The sequence below is a fragment of the Rhamphochromis sp. 'chilingali' genome, assembly GCF_963969265.1.
Source record: "Rhamphochromis sp. 'chilingali' genome assembly, chromosome: 4".
Classification (NCBI taxonomy): domain Eukaryota; kingdom Metazoa; phylum Chordata; class Actinopteri; order Cichliformes; family Cichlidae; genus Rhamphochromis; species Rhamphochromis sp. 'chilingali'.
Genome location: NC_137948.1, coordinates 3,648,199 through 3,665,682, shown reverse-complemented (window position 1 = coordinate 3,665,682; position 17,484 = coordinate 3,648,199). Strand labels below are relative to the sequence as shown.

Here is a 17,484-nt window from a genome sequence, read left to right as displayed (position 1 = left end):
CTTTTATAAAATAACCTAATTTCTTTTCTCATTTAGGAAAAGGCCAGTTTCTTTCCATGAGCAAAACGGTAAGGGAGGCATGGGACGTGGTTCTGCCCGGAGACCAGCAGACAAGTTGCATTCACAGTCATCTCTGGACGAGCGGATGGGTCCCGGAGACAGAGGAGAGAGACGGTTAGGAGATGGAAGGCGGCTGGAAAAGATCCACTCTCAGGACTACGAGGACGGGGATGAAAACCTGGGTCGTTCAGAAACACACCGCAGGCGTCCAGAGGATGAGGAGAAGAGGGAACGGCAGCGGCGCGAGGAGGAGTTTCAGAACCGCTATCGCAGTGACCCCAACTTGGCAAGATACCCAGTCAAACCACAGAAGGAGGAGCAGGAGATGCGCATGCACGCCAAGGTGTCGAAGGTGCGGCATGAGCGACGACACAGTGATCTTGCAATAAATGAGGTCGGACTGGGGCCTGGTGAAGGGGGTGGGGGTGGAGGCAGCACAGGAGAGGTGCCGGAAAACCGTCTTGCCAGGAGGGGTGGAGGTGGGGAAGGAGACCGCAAGGCCCTCATGGAGAATCACAGGGCCTACTCCGCAGATAGGACCGTGGGGGTTGTAGGTGGGGCTCCCCCTGCCAGTGGAGGGGGAAGATCAGGGTCCCAACTTGGGGGACCTGTGCCTTCAGACTGGGGTCCAAACAACAGTCGCCTGGAGCATGGACCCCAAGACGGAACGCGGACATCAAGAGAGAAGGGTGGGGTGGATAACCTGCTGAGGAAGGACTCTCAGGGCTCGGACCAGTTGGAGTCTTTGCGGCCACCCCCTCCACAGTCATACAAGGGCAAGCGCGGAGTCAACAAGAGGCAGATGTCCATCAGCAGCTCAGAGGAGGAGGGCGGCTCCACGCCCGAGTACACCAGCTGTGAGGACGTGGACATGGAAAGTGTCAGCGAGAAAGGTCAGTCAGGCAGATGTGCTTACTAAGCTGAACCTCTCCTTACACCGTTAGCCACCATCCATTTCTGTACATTAGAAACTTTTCCTTACTTGTTGAGGCTTCTTTTTCACTCACGAGTCTTCTTATTATATTTTGCTAATGATCTCTGGCTGGTCTTATCTAGACCACACGTTCATACTTTGTTTCCTCATGTAGTCCTCATTCTGTGTAAATGAAACACACAGGACTTTAATGTGGTCTCTCCTGTATTGTCATCATTGTCAAGAACCATGCCGACACTGTGTGCCCGGCGTGCTCTGAGCAAGATTAGAGTCACAGCAGATCTGATGACTAATTGAAATCTGATCTGCTGCTAATACTCTGGGGGACAGACAGATCAATAGACCGGACAAGAGATCTGCCACAGTTTTTAACCACTGTTGATCAGATATAAGGGAAAATAAAAACATAATCTCACACTTCATAGATATATTTTCCACTGCATTCTGCATTGGTAGTGGAATTACAAACAATGTGAGAAAAGCCAGATATATTTTGACCCCCAAGATTACTCTAAAACCAACACTTTCTAGTTTTGGACTGTGAAACTATATGATAAGCGATAGGATAAAGTGCCCACCCAGCATGCAGTGCATTACTATCCCTGTGTGTCATCTACACCTCTGTGCTGTGGCTAAACCCTGCTGCTCTCAGGACAGCTCTCATTTATTTGGAGAGTCCCTGTGATTTAGGCCAGCAGATTTGTGGAATTAGGTCAGTGGCTCGCTGGCTATGTAATGCTTTGCTAACAGCCAGCTGCAACAGCCAACCATGTCCCACCGACTAAATTCAAGCCTGGTTGCAGTTGCACGCTACACGATTTCTGCTATCTTCTTGGCACTTATGGATTTCCCCGCACTAACAGAAATCAAGGGCTGTGCTAAAATAACCCACGCAAGAGTGTTTGGGTTCAGGAGGCAGAGTTACTGCATCAGCTTATCTCTCACTGGTCAGTCCCAGAAGGATGGTGTTCCAGATGTTTTAATCCAGCTTACTATAACTCAGGGACTGGTAATGTGTAGATGGTGTGGATTGGGATTATTAGCTGTTTTAAACACTCTTTAGCTAGCTGGGCCTCAAAACAGGATGTATCCTTTTACTCTCACCATCTCTGGCAATAAGAAAAAGTCACAGGATAATATGTAGCATGCGTTGTGCGATGGAAGGCATTGCATTGTCAGATTAATGCTGGTGTCATCTTAAATTAGACATGGCCAGAGATCTTTTTGGTTTAAGAAATTAGGTGTCATTACATGGATCTGAGATGTAACTAAAAAGTTCTACAGACTGCATCAAATCCCACCAATCAGCACTCATCTTCAAGCTCCTCTTGAAGGCACTTATTTGTCAGCTATTTAGAAGCATTATCACGGAAGCACGAAGGCTCTGCTTCCAAGACATAGATTAACCCATGTGCGTAAACTTTTTTCAGTGGAGGTCTCTTTTGAATGTTCCTCTAAATCTCACATGACTGGAGTCACCAGTCATTTCAATAAAACCGACACGTTCCCAATCCAGGGCTCGTGTCTTACTGTGTGTGTGTGTCTCTCTCTCTCTCTCTCTCTCTCACTCTCTTTCTATATACGTATATATATATATATATATATATATATATATATATATATATATATATATATATATATATATATATATATATATATATATATATATATATATATATATATATATATGTTTAGTGTAGTCATTTAGGTTGAGCTGAATTGTTTTATTATTATTATTGTATGTCCTTTACCTTACAATATATAGTGGTAACTCTTGTGATCTGGAGATATCTTAAAAAAACAGGGTCCATCCATTCATTTTATTCATTGTTCATGCAATACATGGCCACTAATGCAGTCTAACATGCATGTCAAGAGAACTTGAAAGCAAATGATGCAAAAAGGCTGAGCAGCAGGTTTGATTCAAGAGCATTCTTCCAGTTAAGTGACCGTGCTGTAGCACCACTGTGCCACCCTGGCTCTAATATGTTTCTCCTTATTTTCTGTCATATATACACAGTTACTAAGTCATATGGTGTAGTTTAAAGCCGTATTTGAACTTTGCCCTCAAAAGCTCAGGTGACATTCTGTTATTTTACTTATGCAAAAATATAATGAATGAAACATTTGTTAAATTTTTGCAAAAAGTGATAAAAAAGATAAGATGGGTTTGTGTATCACCATTAGGATCCACGTATAAATATGATGATAATAAAATTCAATTCAACTCTGATGTTGAAGCACTCTATTAACAAATTACCACAGCATTGCTGGTATTAAACCTTTTATGTGTGGTCAAGCCCTATGAGCCAAACGCTCATGTTTCAGAGAGTTATATCAGTTATTGGCTGTATGATGATCCTTAATATGCTCGTCTCAGCCACACAGCTCCGTCTGTGAGTATAGACGTGACACCCGGGCATAAAGCTGCCTCAAAGACAGAAGAGCTAAAAGCTTTTTTCAGACAGTGGCTGCATGAAGGCCCAGTAAAGTATAGGATGCTGTGGCTTTGAGGCTGATATGTTTTCTCTAACTGGCTCAGAGAAAATGACAATGTGAAAGTCCACACAACAGGAAACTAAAACAGACAAATACCAAAGAACGCTGATGTGGATTGGAAGGACTAGGGAGAGAGCTGCTGAAGAAGGGTCAGGTGATAGCGTGGATGCTCACGTGCTCCTCTTAAACAGATGATTTTTCCATATCAGTCAGTTACCAATGAGAGTAAGCCAGGACTGCCTTCAGGACAGTAAGAGGGACTTGGTCAATCTTCAGTTGAGCGGAGCCTCTTTCACTTACATGCTGTGTTTGTCTTAAACAATGATACCTACAAAGAGCTGTTAATAAAGAGCTATCTGCCCAGCTTGCTCATCCACTAAACGGTGGCATCAGCATTTTTCCTCTCGAGTGTTCCAGTTAGCATCACTAAAGTTGCTCAAGTCATTCAGACTTTTTTTTCCTGATTTCTCCATCAACCATGATTGTATAGGCTTCATTTGGTTTCTACTCTTTCCACCAAAAAGTTCTTTTCTCTCCCCCCTGCAGGCATTTTGCAAAAAAACATCACGTGAATTATTCTGCCTGCCCACGTACCTCAAACTGAAGTTACTCAAAGGATTTTAAAATCGCCATCAGATGTTTTCTTGCTGTTGTTTTACTCCTGCTTTGAAACAATGACTGCAAATCTCCCAGGCTCCTCTGTCTTGATGTAGAGCCAGTTAGCTTTCCATCTGTCAGTGTTAATGAGCGCTGGGATACACGGACACTCTTTTGTTTCTCTGGTCAACTTAGCCAGTCTTGGACAGGCCAAGTTGGAGAGAAATGATAATAGTTTGATTATGAATGTTTTTAGCCGTTACTGCTGAATGACATTACTTTAATCCTACATGTAAGTTAAAGGACACACACTAAACTGTGCTGCCCATTTCCAGCTCCATATTTGTATTCTTAAAATCTAGAGTAGCTTTGCATTATTCATGGTTCAGAATAATCCTCATCTATCTTATACTGGGGTGTGGTGCAGCTACTTAGGTCATCCTCTGTTGGAACACAGGGTTTTAGCTCCTCCCTTTTTAAATCGACAACCACAGTAGACAACATCTGAGCACAGTTTAGTCACAGCTAGCAGGTCCCAAGCACCCAAACACAGATCCAGAAGACAGGCTGTTGTAGTTGTTTGCAAAGTCCAAAAAACACATGGGAGCGTAAAGCAAAACTAAATCCACATGGACTCAAAGGGAGGACGCACACAGGGAATGATCACAGGCTAAATAATTTTGATGTTTCGTCTGATGCTTAAGCCCCGAGGCCTGTGTCAAGGACAGGGGGCGTGCCCAAATAAAGCCCATCCCAACACCTGTATTGTTTTCTTCAGAAACCACATGACCAAAGATAAACGAGGAACCCTTTCTCTGAAATGACGTGACTGCTTCATGTCATTTGAACCGGATTTGAGCGGTTGAAAAGATGCGGGAATTTTTTTGTGGTCTGAGGTGATTCTGATGATCATCAGCAGTCTGCAACGAGATTATGGAGCACATCGAATGACCAGCAGATGTCACTAGTTCAAAATGAGCTGTTAAACAGGGTTTTGTGTGATCTGCCTTCTGGTGAAGCAATTGGCTGGAAAGATCCGACACGTTCACAGGCCTTCATCACACCATCACTACGGCGTTAAGAGACGCTAAGAAAAGGGAAAACAGCACTATTTCAAGTCATGAGGGTAATTATTAAGGAAGTTGACACAGCAGGGCGATGAGACACAGCTGAAGACAATCAAGACAATGCCTGAGGAAGTAAACTAATCACAAGACGCCAGAGACAGATGACTGTTAAAATAAAACAGGAAGCAACTCAGCAGATAATCACCAACAGAAACACTTGACAAGATACAGGATGACATAGAGAAGGCAAGCCTACTAAATCAAAATGTAATAAAAATTCAATAAAAAATATAACTAACAGAAACTAAATACTAAAATATAAGAGCTTTGGAGCTTCAACAGGGAGTCTAAAGTATTGTTAAGTAAGAGAATTCAGATCATTTTAGTAAATTAAGTTACATTTTTATAGATGGCAAAATGGAATTTTTAGCTTTTTAAAATTAAACCTACCTCAAAGAAAGCCTTTGGCAGGCCCTGGCATATAAAACAGAAATGGGATGATAAACCCATTAGTTATGTTGTTTGAATTAAAGCAGATCCCAGTCTTTAATGGCATCACTGAGTCATCTTTCTAAGAGTTTTTTGTAGCTTGGAATCAACCTGCACAATTACATTTAACATAATTTAGACAAATGACTAATTCCTCCCTCTCGAACTCTTTCTCCCTGCAGGTGACTGGGACTGTCATCCTCTAGATCCTGCAGTTTGGCATGTAAGTTTCACCAGTCAGGTTGTTCCTGAAGCTCTGCCCTGATCCCTTTCCTCACATATAGCTGCACTTATATTAAGTCTAATGTTGCATGGGACCCATGACCAAATTACCAGTATTTACAGTTGATAATGTGCTTTGTAAACATCCTCATGTCTTTGTCCCTTTAGCATCCAGTTTCGTGGCAGCCATCCAAAGAGGGTGACCACCTGATTGGGCGGATCACTCTGAGCAAGAGGTCAGCCATGCCCCGTGAGGCAGGCTCTCTCCTGGGACTAAAAGTAAGCAGGGATTCATTCACATTAAGATCTGTCCTCACTGAGACAACAGTCAGTGTTGGAGAGGACGGAGTGACATCTGATCTTATCGTACGTCTGTCTCATCTTTGTGTGCAGGTGGTAGGAGGGAAGATGACGGAGACAGGGAGACTTGGGGCCTTCATCACCAAAGTTAAAAAAGGGAGTCTGGCAGATGTCGTGGGACACCTACGTGCAGGTACAAAAAATAGAACATGTTGTTCCTTTGCAGGAGCTGCAGAACTGCAGACAGTATTGCTTTCATCTAGGAATGCATGTGAGATCAACCTTTGCATAGACATCAGTATGTACCTGTCATCTTTGCAGGCATGAGTAGTGTGCTTGTCATTGAAATTGTTAAATGCTAAAATGCTAAACATTTGTAGCAGCTTGTGGTGGCCTACAGAATAGTAATAATACTGGTGTTTTTATTGGTGTAATGTCTGTGGGAGCTGCCACTTGAACTCAAGCGATCAACCAGCCTGCTTGTGCTGCATTCACATTATACCAGACCTTTACTGGAGTGCTATTTTGAGGAGTTTGGTTTTGCCAGTTTTACACTGATAAATAATTTTCAAAGCATTTTAAAAAAGGAAAAAAAAGGAATGTGGGCAAAAGTAAGCAACCGCAGTCAGCTGTTGGGATTAAAGTGATATTAGAGCATATATAAGGAAGCACAGAATGTATAAACAGGCAATGTGTACAGTTCTGCAGTAAAGCAGTCATCATTCATGCTACATTTTGCTTATCTGACCACGCTGTGTCATGATTTGAATAATAATGGAGTAATGTATGGAGTGCTGAGGTCACGGGACTACTTCTGGCTGTAAATTTTGACTGTACAGCGACTCAGCTGCTGCTGAAAGTATTAACCCAGGGCCTTATTTATGCTTGAACATAGTGTTAAAATCACTCCTGAGAGGGAAAAAACATTTGAGGAGGTTCTGAGAGCTCCGTTTTCAATTTACAGGTCGGAAATCATCGTAACTCACCTAAAATGCTTTGTCACTGTGGGTTTAGTCAGGAAAAAAAGAAGGAGCCAACAAGAAAACCCAGGCAGCAGTGACCTTTATGGTGGGCTAAATAGTGGGTTGGCATACCAAACCAAACATGTAAAAATGGGCAGATAAAAAGACAGAAATGTGCCTCATCAAGTGCAAAAAAGTCCTTCCAGTCTCTGAAAACTCTCAGAAGTGTTTTTTTTTTGTCTAATTTGACAACTTGGATCTTTTCATGATAATTCATGAAAGATGCAAGCGGCAATAAGTCACATTAATGTGCTGGACAACCACTTATTTTAAGTCTGGAGATTGATGAGATAAAATTGTTTCCACACTAAAGTCACATTAAATTAAATTATTTTCTCCATTAAAGTCAGAAACGAGGATGAAACAGGTTGTGGTTAATCGTGTGATTGACAAGTTTTAAGTGTCCACCCCTCGGTCATCCAGCGTCAGACAAGCTTGAAGTTTCACAAAAGGACTTTTCTTACCAAAGGGTGATGTTATGGTGACAATGTCCATTTTCTGAATACAGCCTTTGACCGATCATCGTCGGGTTTTTGTGTGGAGCACCCAGCAGAAAAGTTGCGCTGCACTTAACTGCACACTGAGGACATTTGATTTTTCAGTTTGACTTTAAGAAGCATTAATCTTGTTTTCAGGTGATGAGGTGTTGCAGTGGAACCGGAAGTCGTTGCCAGGAGCAACCAAGAAAGAAGTGTACAACATCATTCTCGAGTCCAAGGCTGAGCCTCAAGTGGAGATTGTTGTTTCGAGACCTATAGGGTGCGTTTGTTGTTACTAATGTGTACTGGTCATTGTTAAAGTACCACGGCTTTGATTTTCCTTCTGACGGACTTTTGATGTGTCTCCTTTATCTAAAAGCTCTGTGAACCGAATTATGTCCAAACACCTCTTGAGAAAAGTGTATAGAGCACATCAGTAAGTAGAGTGGAGCCCCTTCCCAATGTATCTTCCCTGAAATCCTTCAGATCCAAGAAAGACATCCCCTTTTTTCCACCTGTTCTTCAGTCCTTGGCCACCTGCTGTTTTCCCCACACTGTTAATATGACTGACTGGTTTTGTTCTTCTTCTACTGTGTTAGAAACTGTTGTTGTTTAGAGATATATGCCAGCTGAATGACATATAGTAAGGGAAGATTTGTATACACTCTGTGACTCTTCTGCTTTTTACAGAGACATCCCAAGAATCCCAGAGTCCTCCCACCCTCCTCTAGAATCTAGTAAGTTTTTATATCACCAGCTTAACAGGCTTTATATTTTAAAATGTGCTTTCAGTTAATGTTTTTTCCTATTATTCATTCTGTTGATCCCTCAGCAGGCTCCAGCTCCTTTGAGTCCCAGAAGATGGACCGTCCATCTATATCCGTGATGTCCCCTACTAGTCCCAGCACTCTCAGAGACCTTCCTCTGGTTCTGCCTGGACAGCTCTCTGTGAGTATCAGGAACAAACACAATGAGGTTCATCTGACTGGATATAGATTGAAAAGGATGCTAACTGCCTTTATGCATTGTTATAGGTGAAGCTGTGGTACGACAAAGTGGGCCATCAGCTGATTGTCAACGTCCTTCAAGCCATAGACCTGCCACCCCGACCAGACGGACGACCTCGAAACCCCTACGTCAAGATGTACTTCCTGCCTGATAGGAGGTCAGCTCATTGTGTTCATTTTTACTTATTGAGCATCTCACGGGTATTTCTTCATCTATAGTTTTTATTTTGAACAATAAAAAAAAACCATACTGTTCTCCTTCTTGCACACTGAATGAATCCATGATTTCTTCTCTCTTCCAGTGATAAGAGTAAACGACGGACTAAAACGGTGAAAAAGAGCGCTGAGCCCAAGTGGAACCAGACCTTTATTTATTCCCACGTTCATCGGCGAGACTTCAGAGAGCGCATGCTGGAGATCACAGTGTGGGACCAGCCTCGAGTCCAGGAGGAGGAGAGTGAATTCCTGGGCGAGGTGCGTGACAGCCACTGTCCAATCAAAGCCATTTTATTGGTTGAACTGTAAAACTTGTAATAGACACATCAAATTCCCTAAATCCACATTTTAACCTTAGTAGAAGAAACATATGTAAATGGTAAATGGCCTGTGTTTGTATAGCGTATTTTTTACATTTTCAAAATTAAAAAAATAAGGTGGAGATCAACTGAGAAGACCAGTTGCTAGATTTGCTGCACTTTAGGAACAGGGATGTTGTCCCATTATTGTCCGATAGAAGACTCCAGCTGCTTAACAGTCCTGGTTCTTCTTTGTGGAACCTTTGGTTTCATGATGCTCCAGATGTTTTTAGTTAGTCTGAACCTCAGGTAGGCCTAATCACTACACAAACTCTTCTACTACATGTATCTGCGGTATCTATGCTGTTGGAATCGATACAGTTTGGCATCATCTAGATGCAAAATGGAAGGTCTTCCCTGAATGTCAGTGTAGATGTCATATAAAGAAAAGCATACATTGCTCTAAAACGTGTAGATACTGTTGAGCATTGACAGTGTTTGAACTCTTCTTTAGTCCAGAGGATGTGGTGCACGTGTTTTAAATCCTGTCCTGTCTGGCAGCTTTTGGAATCAGAATGCAGAAGGACACGATGAACCTCTGTACTTCTATAAGATGCACGTTTATACCCAGTCATGTTACTGAGCTGTTACCATTTAACCTAATTAGTTGCAAACTGTTCCTGCCCTCACATTTCTAGCCTTTTGTTCCCTCATCCCAACTTTTGTCTTGCTGCCATCAAATTCAAAATGAACTAATATGCTATCAAATTGTTATTTATCTTGTAATGCCTCCCAGTCCAGCTCTTCAGTTCGAAGCAATGTTTTAGCCCCTCCCCTCTTAAGCTCCTCCTCTCTTGGCTCTTAAGTAGACTTTCCTCTCATTGGCTGCCTCTCATAAATAGATGGTTGAAACAGCAGGCCAGAGCTGTTTTGGAGAAGAAATGAGAGATATCTGGTCTTACTGACTTCATTCAGACAAGTATTGATCATTTACATCAATAGTTCCAGATAATATAATTACATAAATAATTCTGCCAGCTCCCAAATGTTTCCCAATATCCCATAACTGGAAATCTTGGGATTTTTACTATGTTTTAAATTAAAGACACTTCTGATTACAGATGAAGATGATAGCAAGCAACCATAATTTATCCATAAAGGATTTTTTACTTACAGGAGTCACAAAACAGCAATACAAACTTAAAGAAAACAGTAGATAAAAGAATATAAACTTCAAAAGAACTGTTACTCTAAAAGCAATAAGAAAGTGAAAACAGTTTTTATAGTTTTTAAATGGTTTTTAAAAATTAAATGGTGCAAACATGTTTCTCAAATACCGGTCTGCGGAGAGAATGACAGGGGGAACTGTGAGAAACACCCATCACCCAAAATTTGCAAAGTCTGCCTAACATAGGATTTAACTTGTTGTATATTTACTGAATATGATTGCCTAAAGTTTCATTCTCTGAGTGGATGAAACTGATTTAAATGTCTTCACACGTGTGAAGATTTCTACTTTCCATTTTTCTCATGTGCCACCTCCCTTTCTGTCCCCCTCAGATCCTCATAGAGTTGGAGACGGCCTTGCTAGACGACATTCCTCACTGGTATAAGCTCCAGACACATGACGTGTCCTCTATACCTCTGCCACAGCCCTCTCCATACCTCCCACGGAGACACGTCCATGGAGACAGCCCCAGCAGGAAACTACAGAGTATGTGTGTTCATTTATTTGCAGGCTGTGTGTCCTTTAACCAACAGTGTTTGAGCGTGGTGGCTAACATTTCCTGTTCTGAGCCTTCTCCAGTGTCCCTCTCAGCGTGGGAGAATCTCTCAACCTTACCCTGTCTTGTGTGTGGGTGTTTTGCGTGTGCGTTTGTATGTGTGCAGGGTCTCATCGCATCATTGATACAGAGTTTGATGATGGTTTGATAGTAGTGACTAAAGGTGGGTGGGGGTCATGGTTATTGAGCGTTTCCTCGTAGTAGCCTGTAGGTGCCCAGCACTGCGTGAGAGAGCATCCTTGTGCATCCTCCCTTCATGTCCTGTGGAAACCTTTTGGGTCTGCTTCTATAAATTTCTAAAAATTTAACCTAAATTAAAATAATTAATTCAAGCTGAATCAGCAAAAACACCCGAAAGTATTTTGCAAATCATCACATTTCTTACTGGGGTGCAGATTCTGAATTTTTGCGTGAGGCTGCATGAGCATTTTCTCCTCTTTTGCTGGGTCTTAGAAACACCGACGCACTGAGTGCATGCTGCACTGCAGAGCTGCAGTAGTTCACTGCCATTCCACTACGTCTCCTGCAATCCTGCATGCTTCTATTCCTGCTCCTTACTTCACTGAAAGCACACTGAACACAGACAATAGAAGACATTTTAGCTACAGCTGCTTTGCTGGCTGCCTGTTTCTGCCCTCGCTTCAGTTCCAGTGTGCATTGATTTAGACATTAATGCAATTTTATTTAATTTTTTTGGTAGCCTTTAAAATGCCACAAGTATGATCAGGATACTATTTGAACATTACTATGATTTTCTTTTCTTTTCTTTTCCTTGTTATTTTGTTTTGCCTCAAATAACAGAGCTCTGTACTACAATACCCACAATTCTTAGCCACAGCTTAAATCGTGCACCACAGGTGATGAATTTGTAACCAGTATGTAACAAAATATATAAACAATGGGCAAATCAGAAGATTTCAGGAACGACAGGAGCCCAGAGGATGGGTAACCACAATGAAAACACAACTGCAAATGATGAAGCAATAGTTCAACTGTATTTTAAATTTGTGCACTGTATTGCCTTTACAATAACAACCAAAATTGTGTGTGCGCGCACAGATACCCAAAATAAAAAAGAAAAGAATGTTAGACCCGGGTCTTTTAAAGTGTCAATAGGATCCAGATCAGGCCTGTTTGGTGATCTGGTGAGTTATTGGTGTGAGTTCAGTCCACGATCGATGTATGGTTTGCACTGTTTTGTCCTACCACAGTTCAGGCAACCAGACTTCAAGATTCAATTCCAAATGGGCTGTGGCTCGCCATCCATTGCAATGGAAAATTATTCCTCTTCTGCGGATTTCCACAAAGTCTGTAATCCAATGTTCTCCGAGGAGTCTCGGCTCCTTTCTCCAACTCAAAAAACCTGACCTAAGAGTGAGGTCAGAATTACTTCAAATGAACACGGTTCACACTTAACTAACACTTCTGTTTAAAGTATAAATCATGAACAAAATGTGTTTCAATTTCTAATGTTGTTGTACAACTAATCAAATTCTAAACGTTTTCATTACATGGCAATGTAGCTATCACCAATCATTAAAGCAATTCACACTGCTCATTAAAAGCAGCAAACTCAATATACTCTGCTCACGGTCAAGTAACAACAGTGATGAATAAAAGTAACACAATAAAACATTTCAATACAACAGATAGACATACTGTTTTTTCCTTAACCTAACAACAGCTAATAAGTTCTCAACTAACGCTTAACAACGGGAGTGAGCGTTTAGCACACTCGCTAGCTACTTGCATAGTACCGTCACCATTAGCGTTTGTTTTTTGAAGCGAACAACATTAACATTTCAGGATGCCGATCAGCGGCTATAACAGTTTCGTTACTCACCAGTGCAAAGCACTTCGTATTCATAAAACTAGCTTCGGCTATCCAAATCTGGCGGCTAATCAAGCAGACACCAACAGCTTCGCTGTTTCAACAGCTACCACGTTTTCCCCACAGGTACTGCTATGGCGCGTGTGGTCTAAGCAGCCTTAGCAGCGCAACCAAACATGAAAAACAAGGCGGGACAAACAATCCCATTGGTTGGACTGCATTTGTATCCAGGTCAAAAAATAACCTTTGAGAAACAAAATAAATAAATAAATAACACAAATAATGCAATTCCATACAAAATAATTTGGATTTTTTTCTTTAGAGTCTCTCTCCAATCATGAGTGCTTTTAACTGAACAAAATAAAACACCTTTAATAATAATTACAATAAACAGTCTCTAATTCCATCTGTTTGCCACTGGGCTACAAATTCATTCACTCAACTATTCATTCATTGGCCAAAAAAAAGTGTTAATTTTAGTTGCAGTGCAAGTGTATACCTAACTGCATCTTGAGAGTCAGTTTTTATACATAGGTTGTTGTTTTTTTGTACTTATCCAACCAGCGATGCTTCCTGTGTATTCTTAGAAGCTCCCCAACTGGCTGCTACCTTTAATGATCCATACAAGTCATGATTGAGACCTTCGCCTCACTTCACTTTGCACAGTTCTGTTTCACATCCTGTCGTTCATATTTAAAGCTAGAGTTGGCAGACGTCTCGAAAGACCAAACCCCGCCCCCAAAAAACACCGAGCCAATGTCTCGGTGTCTCTGCAGAACACAAGTGGGTGTTCATCAGCCATTAGAGGAGGACGAGCAAAGTGACCACTGGCCTCTGCGCTCTACACTCCTGTCCCAGAATCTTGTCAGATTGCTGTATACCATTTCCAGTAATTCCCACGTGCGGTTAAATCAAAGTAAAGTTTGCAGTTTTACATCTTTGCATTGGTGGCCAAGAGTATTTTCTGTATCGTTAACCATTAATGAAACTTTTAAATCGTAGCATGTCACATGTTCCCAAATGTGAAGAGGTCAGAAGCCATACACCCCCCTCCTTTCACCCTATGTTAGCTTGAACTGGCCCCAACCCTTCTGTGGTATAAGAAAATGAACGAATGGGTGAAGAGATCACACTAAATTGGGAGCAATGTCTTGGCACGCCACTCAACCATTCCATATAAAGTTAGGTTAGGGTTAGAAGCAACGTCAAGGATTTCTGCCAGCCTAGTTAAGGGATGGCGTCACCGTTTTTTGACTCCTTAATGAAATGTCCTGCAGCCCCCTCTCTCCTATAACTGTCCTAACTCCACCCCATCAGACATATATAGGCTATACATCAGCTCCAGCAGCCAGAAGGCCATCCATGCTACGTCCACAACCAACTACATCAAGACCATCACAGAAAATTTAACTTAGCATCTTACCAATCCAGGGAGCAATGAGAGGTGCTGAATATAGTTTGTCATTCGCTCCTGAGATGAGATGTGTTTTAGTGCATTAAATGTCCCTTTTTTGGGCTGCTTTGCAATGTACGTAGTTGCTGTCGGTGGAATAGCCACTTTTAATTCAGGAATATCTGCCACTTAGTAAAGGGAAGTTCCCATGAATTTGTAGAAGGGCCAATTAGAGTAGCTTCTCTTTGACCTGTGATTGGCCAGAGTCTCCCATCACAAAGCCAGGAGGAGGTGGAGAAGTGTAGGTTTCTCTCACACAACAGGAGATGTTTTTTTCCTGTAAGACTCAAACATTACTGCCGATCTCAGCTTTAAATGAGGCTAATGCTCTGTTACTGCATTTTTTTCTGTATCATGTGACTTACTATAGCTTTGTAGGCTTGTAACTGTAAATGTCTGATCTGTCATCTCATCAGCCACTTCATGGGATTAAAACAAGCTGAGCTCAGGTCTGACAGACACATTTGCAGAAACAGTCACATGACCAGCTACACTGTGTTTGCAAGCTGCTTATTTGCCTGTAAAACATCCAGATGTGATGTTTTACAGTCTGTAGGTGAATGGCACCTGTAACGGTAGCGAGTAGTATTGACTCATTACAACTGGTGCACCCTTACCTAAGGACACAACTAATGCCTGGATGTGTGTGAGTGTTTGTATCCCTCCTGTGTGTATGTTATATCTGTGAATCTTGAAACATGTATTTTGCTTGTTTTGCACGTGTTTGTGTGTCCACACTGGATCTGTGTGCGGGTGCAGGCGCAGAGCGTAACTCCAGGGAGAGAGAGCGGGGCAGCACGTTGGCTGTGCCCGAGCAGCAGCGACCCGTCCAGCACCGCTCGCGCTCGGTGTCGCCTCACAGAGAGGACACGTGCAGAGCTCGGTCTCGGCCTGCACACGTGCCCATGCAAAGGTGAGTTACACCGGGGAGTTTTACCTGCTGAACTCTGAGTGATGATTTGGCAGGTGGGGGAACCCTAAAGAAAAGCTTGACGTTGCTTGTTAATTTGTGGACTGCAGCTGCGAGGATTACTGCTCGACAAGTCCGCTGCTGCATTGTTCTGGTCACGGCAGATGGCTGCCCTCTTTTGAGCCTCTTTCTGTTGGTTTCTTCCTGTTAAAAGGGAGTTTTTCCTTCCTACTGTCGCTGCTCACAGGGTGTCGTCTGATTGTTGGTGCTTTCTCTCTGTTATTGTAGGGTCTCTATCTTATTCTCTAAAGCACTTTTAGCCAACTGTTTGTGTTATTTGGTGAGGATAAATACAAAATAAAACCAGTACCGGTACCAAATAAAAGAAGATTTATTCATAACACACAGGAAAAAGCCCTGGGAAAGTGTTAATGATAAAAGTTAATGAGTTAATGATAACAACGATTAAAAAAAATAACGATAAAAACCCTGAAAACCATAAATTTCACACACGAGCCTTAACTCTCATGGCCCGGTACCGGGATGGGGGACCGCTGCACTAAACCATCTGAGATGTGACGTTACCAGATTCCCTGCTGGTTCTTTTAGTTACTAAATGAACATATAATAAAATATAAAATGCTTATTTAGTATTTTATTGTCACTATTTGAATTTAAGCAGAAATTAAGAAAAAAAATTGATTTAAAAAACCAAAATGAAGCTCAGGGCTCAGCCTGAGCATGGCTGCTGTGTGTAACAAATGATTTAACAGTAAAACTGTAAACAGTACAGCTGTGTAACGCAGGCAGGACAGGGCCCAAAATGCAGACTCACGGAGACGGGACCTCCAAAATACAGCTTTATTTACTGGGAGAAAAAGCGACACAAAACTAAAAAGTGAAACCTAAACACACGGGGAACACTGCTGACACGAATTAACGTGACGCCACAGGGGAAGCAGAACTAGACACACCGAACATGGAAGCCGGAGACCTTCACAATAAAACAGGAAACGGAGGAACATGACACAGAAATGGAGGAAAGGCAAAGAGGGAGACAAGAGAGACATGGCAGACTGGGGAAACATGGATAAACATGGGCAGGGGGGGACATAGAATGAAACAAGGGAAACAAGACGCAAGAACTCACACAACATATATACACACAGACACACAGAGAGAGACACAGAGGGCAAAACAGAGATGCTAAACAGAACAACCTAGGCACCGCAGATTAAACTCAAGACTACCAACGTGGACTTAACCATGAACCATAATAGAAAATGACTTGAAAATACAAGAACACAACACACTGGGTCAAATGACCCAGGCACACGACAGACTCTGTGTGTCACAGCTGGCCAGATGTAAAGAGTAGATCGTATTCACCATTCTGACAGATCCCATCCCAGTTTGGGGAATATTTAATGAATTTACTTCTTTGGAGACCCACATATGGATGCTTTTGATGATGCTGTCTATATATTTCAATAATTGGAACAGCTGGAAGAGACAAACCACCTCAGCTCTTGTTAACATTTCATTAACCCAGGGAGAAGCTGGCAGTGCAGCAGAAGTTCAAATCTAAAATGTTTGATTGAGTGCCGGGTCTCCACAACATGGGTCACATTTCATGGGTGGTTGATCTGGAGATTTTTTCTGCTTTTTTCCCACAATAATAAAAGTTGTACATCAGTGTCTAATCACACTGTCTTTGAACTTGGGTAATGTATCCTCTCTCCAGGAAAACGTCCAGGAAAACACATAAAACTAAAACTATAAAGCAGCAGAGAGCTAAATATAACCAATGCAGAATACGGAAGCATAAAACAATAATCAACAAAAATAATAAAAAATGTAAAACTACAAAACCCCAAAACATGCCAAACTCAAACCTCTGGGTCCAAGACTCAGGGACCTTAACTGATACGCTAAACAAATCTGTAAACCAGAAAACACCACAACAGAGCACAGCTGACAGAAAATCATTAGCTGTGTAAATTCCTGAGTTAATGTATTTATTTCCCTTTGCACGCTCAGGCTGCAGCTCATCTCAAATGTCAAATCGACATCTTAGAGCTCTGAAACTTCAAACTTTTAGCTATTCGGTGCGCTCAGCTCTGATACTGTCCCGAAGCCAAACGAAGAGTGACAAATCACTTGTGTGTGAAAGGATCTTTACTCATTGAATTTTTGGTGATAAATAACCAACAAATGGACTGATTGACTTTGTAATGTGCCCTAATCGCTCTTCTAGCTTGTGTTCAGCACAGCAGTTGCCATGGTGATCTAGCCAGGTTAAAAGGCATCCACCT

At 42.0% G+C, this 17,484-nt stretch overlaps 1 protein-coding gene and 1 long non-coding RNA gene across 12 annotated transcripts in view; one reads left to right on the top strand and one right to left on the bottom strand.

Annotated features, from left to right (window-relative positions):
- rims1b (regulating synaptic membrane exocytosis 1b) overlaps window positions 1-17,484 on the top strand; it is an 88,836-nt gene that overhangs the window by 40,022 nt on the left and 31,330 nt on the right. For 6 of the 11 annotated variants that reach the window (XM_080880827.1, XM_080880835.1, XM_080880832.1 and 3 more), the window contains exons 4-15: window positions 37-953; window positions 5,829-5,869; window positions 6,037-6,147; window positions 6,262-6,361; window positions 7,826-7,949; window positions 8,360-8,406; window positions 8,502-8,617; window positions 8,704-8,834; window positions 8,979-9,150; window positions 10,752-10,905; window positions 11,082-11,138; window positions 15,019-15,172. In XM_080880827.1, the coding sequence (XP_080736953.1) occupies window positions 37-953; window positions 5,829-5,869; window positions 6,037-6,147; window positions 6,262-6,361; window positions 7,826-7,949; window positions 8,360-8,406; window positions 8,502-8,617; window positions 8,704-8,834; window positions 8,979-9,150; window positions 10,752-10,905; window positions 11,082-11,138; window positions 15,019-15,172 (2,124 nt within the window). Of the gene's footprint in view, window positions 1-36; window positions 954-5,828; window positions 5,870-6,036; window positions 6,148-6,261; window positions 6,362-7,825; window positions 7,950-8,048; window positions 8,106-8,359; window positions 8,407-8,492; window positions 8,618-8,703; window positions 8,835-8,978; window positions 9,151-10,751; window positions 10,906-11,081; window positions 11,139-15,018; window positions 15,173-17,484 lie in introns of all 11 variants that reach the window. The other 5 variants (XM_080880828.1, XM_080880830.1, XM_080880826.1 and 2 more) reach the window with 4 other exon arrangements.
- Window positions 12,221-13,225, bottom strand: LOC308395837. The gene is made up of 2 exons (XR_013971479.1): window positions 12,819-13,225; window positions 12,221-12,343 (listed from the first exon to the last, which is right to left on the bottom strand). It is a non-coding gene; the product is annotated as an uncharacterized lncRNA (long non-coding RNA).